Source organism: Hipposideros armiger, unplaced genomic scaffold (genome assembly GCF_001890085.2).
Source record: "Hipposideros armiger isolate ML-2016 unplaced genomic scaffold, ASM189008v1 scaffold_29, whole genome shotgun sequence".
In the NCBI taxonomy this organism is placed as follows: Eukaryota; Metazoa; Chordata; class Mammalia; order Chiroptera; family Hipposideridae; genus Hipposideros; species Hipposideros armiger.
The window spans coordinates 888,763-895,239 of record NW_017731379.1 but is presented as its reverse complement, the minus strand read 5'-3'; the positions used below and the strand labels follow the sequence as shown (position 1 = coordinate 895,239).

Sequence of the window (6,477 nt, the reverse complement as noted above, 5' to 3'; positions counted from 1 at the left end):
AAAAGGACAGCAACTTGTCTGTTCCCCTTCCCCCAATTCCCCAGCGCTGTTCCCATCCCCCCAATTCCCCAATAAAAATCTTTAAAAAAACCCCACAACTCTTTAAAAAAAAAAAAGCTTCATAAGGAGGTAAGAAAAAAACAAACTGCTGGCAACACTGCTTAGTATTTTCTCTACAGTCACCTGTTCACCAGAGCCCTCTTCTTTATTTCTTTTTTTAATTTTTTCAGAGCTCCTTCTTTAGTATGCGAGAAGCAGCAGAGAATTATATGAGAAGTTGAGATGATCATTTATTAAATTCACACTAGAAAAGGGGTTAACAAACTATGTATATATTTGCTGCCTGCTTTTGTGAATCAAGTTTTATTGGACTAGAGCTACACCCATTCATTTATGTATTGTCTCTGGCCAGTTTTGTACTACGATTGACGGTAGAGTTAAGTACTATTATGACAGACCATATGGTCTGCAAAAAAGGCCTAAAACATTGATCCTTAGTTTTGACTTTTTACAGGAAAATGTTTGCCTATCTCAGCTCTAGATGATTTGCTATCTTTCAGCATTTCAGATAATTAATGAAATGAATAAACACATACCAAAAGAACACAGAAATATAAAATTGAAGATCAAAGCCAAGACCAAAGCTGCCAATGTAATTACCTTCTAAGAGTCCGAAGCTTTGTTAATCACTGTGTGTGTGTGTGTGTGTGTGTATGGAGTAGAATGTGATGAACAAAGGCTTTATAAATAAAAAGGCACCTTAAGTTTTCTTAATGAGACAGAACACTATAAGGAACAAAGGTTTATTTAATAAATGTAATGAATACTTAAAAATATAACTGAATTTCCTCTTTTAGTTAAGATGAATAAAAGGAAGTATAATAAGGAAAAGGTGATAACACAATAGGTGCAGAAGTATAATATTTTGTAATGGTTGGGAGTAGAGGCAGAAACACACACACACACACACACACACACACACACACACACACACACACACACACACCAATCTACAGGAAAAGCAGAATCCCGCACAGTGTCTGGCACAAAATAGATGCTTAATATGTGAAAACTCATGATTGATTGAGTATTAATTAAAAGGCCTTTGTCACTCATCTGTAGAGTTTAACTGGGCTACAGACTTTAAAATCGGGTATCACCTGTCATGACCGCCCTTTGAAATGCTGACTTGTTGAACAGTCTTCATAATTCATTTAAAATCTCAGACTTAGGGACCCCCCTGCCCCCATGCTTGATAAAATCCAGAGAGAGAGACAGTCTGGTCTGTGTTTAATAGTTCTAAATAGGTATTTATCTTGTTTCTCTTTCTAAAATATTTTATTCCTACAGATTGTAATACTGAATAAAATTAATGGCTAAAATAAATCAGAACATTGCAGAATATGTACCACTTCAGGACACTGTGCTCTTCTCTCCTGGGAATAATGCACACTTCCTAAATTAAACAGAGATAATTTCTACCACGGGAGAGGGATTCTAGCATGCTGGGAACATACTGCTTAGTAACCAGTAAGAACAAGCTAATAAGGAAAAGGAGATCTATCATCACAAACATTCACTGTGCTCAAAGGGGGAGGACACAAAATTAAGAACAGAGGCTCATGTTTAAAAAGCTACATAAATATAGCAACGGTTCTCCAACTTTAGAATGACCTGCAAGGCCTATTAAAGATGGCTAGTTCCCAGCCCAAGTTTCTGATTCAGTGGGTCTGGGGTGGGACTAGGGTTGCCAGGAAAAACAGAAGATACTCAGTTAAATTTGAATTTCAGATAACAAATAATGTTTTGGTATAAGTATGTCCCAAATATAGCAAAAATTTTATTTTTATTTTATTTTGTTTGCTGAATCTGGAAACCTTAGAATTTACATTTCTAACAAGTTTCAAAATGATGCAGATGTTGGTGGTTTGGGGACCTTACTATGAGAACCTCCTAGAAACAGGATATTACGTCATCATCAAGAAGGAAAAATGGGGGGGCGGGGTGAGTAGATCAGGCAAGGGTTCCCAGAGGGAAGGGCACGAGATGAGTCTTTAAGGAATCCTAGAAGCTAGCCAGGAGAAGGATACTTATGACAGAGAGGAAAGCCTCGAGAAAAAGGACAGTAAGAAAAAGCCTGGTATTTTAAGGAAACCACAGCCAGCCTGATGTTGCTGGTATACAAAGTTTAATGTGGGTGGTAGTAGGTAAGACTGGGGGGCAGGCATGTACTGTGTTAAGCACTTGGAGTTTACAATGAAAGACAATCAGTGTACGTGATGGGAGCAATTGAAGGGTTTTAAGTAGAGCAGGGACTCCATCGAATATGAATTTCTAGGAAGATCATTGGTGTGGAGGATCAGAGCACTATGATTATTTGTTAAGGAGTATGTGAAATGCAATTAAGATATTTATGAAAGCCATTTTTATCCAATTCTGCAGACAGAAAGAAGGGAAGGAAATAAAACATACTCAATTCATGTCTTGTTTCTAACAATCCCAACTCTTGAAGACTAACGCTTACCTACAGGGAATTATGAAATTGGTAACCTGGCTCTCACTCAGTCATGCTAAAGGGACAACATCTAAATTTCAGAGACCAAATAAAAATGAATGGTCACAAAACTCTGTAGTTGGTTAAAATGTATTTTTTGGAAAAGTTTTCTTAAGTCTAAATCTGATGTGTAAAACTATTTAAAATAAGATTTAAAGAGAGGTATTGACCCAACAGTGCTCAAGCTAATTTAAAACAAAACAAAACATAGGACCGGTCAAGTGGCTCAGTTGGTTAAGAGTTGGCTTAAGAGCGTGAGCTCTGAGTAACAGTGCCGCCGGTTCTATTCCCACATGGGCCAGTGACACTGCGCCTGAGCTGAGCTGTTGCTGAGCTGCCAACAGGTGGCTGGATGGCTCAGCTGGTGTAACAAGATTGTTTGTTCAATGATGGGCTATGTCCACTGGAAACTAAGACTGAACTCAGCACCTTGAACTGAGCTGCCACCCGGATGGCTCAGTGGATAGAGCGTGCGCTCTTAACAAGGCTGCTGGTTCGACTCTCACAACAGATGGTGGCTACGCCCACCTGCAACTAAGATTGAACACAGCACCTTGAGCTTAAAGGCCACGAGCTGTCAACAGGAAGCCAGATGGCGCCCGGCGCCCTCCACAATGAAGATTGAAGAACAACAACTTGGCTGGTCCCCTCCCCCAATTCCCCAATAAAAATCTTTAAAAAATAAAAAAAAATAAAAAAACAAAACATAAAAAAAAACCAGACAAAAAAAGTAACTTGCTATCTAGTGCCAGCTTTCTATTTCAGTTGTTAAGCATGTTTATGAGCCTTTCTACTTGTCAGAAATAAAACCCATAACAATAAAGATATCCAGATTTAGGGCCGAGACAAGGCTAAGTGTTAATAGTATTCCTAACCCTGTCCTGGGGATTAGAATTCTTGGATGCCTGTTCTATTTTACCACTGAGTCAAATTCTCTCAACTGTAAAATGAGTTAGGATAGATGATCTACAAAGCAGCATCACTCCCTTTTATTATCAATCTCTAACACAAGCAAAAGACATCTTCACCTGTTTTCAGACAAGATTTAAAAACATAAATGTGTTGTCCAGTGTGTATTTAAAAGCCTTTAAAATATTCTTGGCTTAATCAAAATCATTTGTCTAAGATGCTACATGTCCCTTTCAGTGTAATACTTCACTATAGCACCAATACCTATATTCCAAAAAGGTACTAAAATTAGCGCTGCTTTGGAATGACACTTGTTTTCCTTGTACATTCCTAATATAACACTGAGGGTGAATAATTTTTGCGACTGTAGGGAAAAGTTAATTTGTCCATAGCTAATTTTTCCTTCTGTAAAATAGAGATAATCAACAGCAGCAACAAAAGCTAAACTACAACATACAGTGGCCATGAAATATGCAGCACTTAGAGACCTCTGTTTGAAAGTTAAGAGCCTACAAAACAGCAGACAAAAGGGCAGGATGGCTGAGGAGTGAGGCTAGATGCACCACCTCGGCATATGACTTGCAAAGCTGCCCTGCTTGTACAATACCAGTGATGTTTATTAGCTTGTTTCTGCCAAGTGGGAAGTTAAGGCCATTTGCAGAGATCAAAGCTGGCCTTTACACCCACGCCATTAAGTCCTGACTCTTACCACGCATCGTGGGACAATCAGCACCCACAAAGGTCATACCTGTAATCGCAGAGCTTGGGCTGGCTGCCGCACTGCTGCTTGCAAACCACACAGTAGCTGCACAGGGGAACGTTGCCCGGGATCCAGTGGTGGGGCATGGCGTCCAAGGCCCTGCCGTCATTCTTGAGCATGATCTCCTTGCACTGGAAGCGCTTGTCGGCCTTCTTGAGGCAGCCCTCGTCCACGCGCAGCCCGCAGCAGTCGCAGAAGGCGCCCTGCAGGATGTGCTGTGTGCACACGCAGCAGTAGGTAGGATGGCTAAACAGGTCCGTGTCGCGCCACCCGTGCTTGCTCTTGCGAAAAATGTCCCTGCGGTGCAGCTGCCGGCGCGAACGCTGAAGGCTGCACCAGAAGGTGATAAACACGGGCAGCAGCACCGAGCACAGTGTCCATAGGACCAGTTGCCCGTCCGCAAACAGGCCCTCGGAGGGCTGCGGCCGCTTCTCCTCTTCCATCTTCTCCAAGCACGATTCCTGGGTAGGAGAGAGACACAGGCGGGGTCCACCGCGGGCTCGCTGTGCCAGCCCCGACCTCCTTCCGGATTTCAGGGGATACCCAGAGCGCGGTCAGCTCAGCTCTCTGCCAGGGGGAGCAGGAGCATTAGCCTCCTCGCGGCCGGACCTCAGAGCCTCCGGTTCGCCCGGCCTGCGGAGCCGTCGCGCCGAGGGGGTGGTGCCCAGCGCGGTCACGGTCGGTCCCCTCCCTCCTCCTCCGTCCCCAGCCGCCGCCTACTCACCTTGCCTGCCACAACGCAGGGCGCGGTAAAAATCTGCCGGCTGCCCTCCGCGGAAGGCCAGGGGCTCCGGGCGCGATGGCGCACGTGGGCCGCGCGGCGCCGGATGGCGTCCGTAACCGTTAGCTCAGGCCCCGCACTCCCCGCGGGGACGCCAATGGATGCATCCAGCCGCTCTGGGCGTGCGGCCCCCGGCAGGCCCCCCTCTCGCCCTCCCGCCAGCCGCGCCGCCCAGCGCCCCTGTCTCTTGGAGAAGCCTCGGCGACCTTCGCCCCGGCCCCGCCCGCCCCTGGGGTCCTTTCTCGCGCAGGGCGGAGTCGCGGTTCCGGGCGCCAGGCGTCGGGCCGCCCTCCTGCCCAGGCGCCGCCGCGCGCAGGAGCCCGATTGCCGGCTTGCCAGAGGCGCCGACACCAGCGATGAGGCCGAGCGAGTCAGCAAGCGCTCCGAGTCGCTTAGGCACGGGCCGCGGGTTGGGGCGGGGGGAGAGGGGCGGTGCGACGGCCATAGGCCTGAGGGGGCGGGGCCTTGGGAAGAGGGTGGGGCTGGACGGAAGGGGCGGGACCCCGCGGGTTTGGCTTAGGGAGAACGNTGCCCAGGCGCCGCCGCGCGCAGGAGCCCGATTGCCGGCTTGCCAGAGGCGCCGACACCAGCGATGAGGCCGAGCGAGTCAGCAAGCGCTCCGAGGCCTGCGGCGCTAGCCCGGGGGTCGGGCCGAGGTGTGAGGTGGGATGCGACGGCCATAGGCCTGAGGGGGCGGGGCCTTGGGAAGAGGGTGGGGCTGGACGGAAGGGGCGGGACCCCGCGGGTTTGGCTTAGGGAGAACGGTGGGCGGAGTAACAAGAAGGTGGGGGCGTTGGAGAGGATGGATGGTTGAGCCTCGTCAAGTCTGCAACCATAGAAAGTTCTAGTATGAATGATTTACAGTATGAGTTAAGATTACCTATGACCTTCAACCTCTCCTCCACACTGTCTGGTGGTGGAGGTGGGAGCTGGCAGTGTTTTGAATGTTGGAAGGGAGAAAACTGGCAGTCTTGAGAGTGTTCTGTGCTAATAGAATAGGACAATCCAAGTCAAAAATTAATATATGTCACCTGCGTTTTTGCTAGTTGTTTATTAAACTCATACTGGCTGAGGTCTTACTATGTGCCAAGCGCAGTGCAAGGAGTCCCAGCTCTCACAGCTCCAGATCTGTTGAAACATGCCACCTAACAAGAAGCATTTATTAGCCTTGTTTATACTGCGCCCCAGGTTCCATCTTTGTACTTGCTAGGCACCATGCCGAGTTTACCATTCCCACTTCACAGATGAGGAAAACCCAGGCATGGAGCAGTTGAGAACCATGCTCTGTCACAAAGCCAATGTTGGGACTGAGATCACTGTTAATTTGGTCATCCAAGTTACCTTAAATCTAAATTAAGCCATCAAAGAGAGGCTTTCTCTTTTGTTATTGCTCTAAGAAACTTGCCCTGGCAATCTTGTTGAAATGCAGATTCTGATTCCCTTTCTTGGGGAAGAGGCCTTGAGAGTCTGCCT

The 6,477-nt window shown here is 47.0% G+C and overlaps 1 protein-coding gene across 1 annotated transcript in view; it reads right to left on the bottom strand.

The window, feature by feature from the left end:
* The window catches only part of DGKE (diacylglycerol kinase epsilon), a 24,886-nt gene extending 19,466 nt beyond the window's left edge, over positions 1–5,420 (bottom strand). Inside the window, exons 1-2 of the mRNA XM_019636746.1 lie at positions 4,948–5,420; positions 4,212–4,684 (exon numbers count right to left, since the gene is read on the bottom strand). Of these exons, the coding sequence (XP_019492291.1) occupies positions 4,212–4,666 (455 nt within the window). The 5' untranslated portion in view covers positions 4,667–4,684; positions 4,948–5,420. The remainder of the gene's footprint in view (positions 1–4,211; positions 4,685–4,947) is intronic.
* Positions 5,421–6,477: the final 1,057 nt, after the last annotated feature.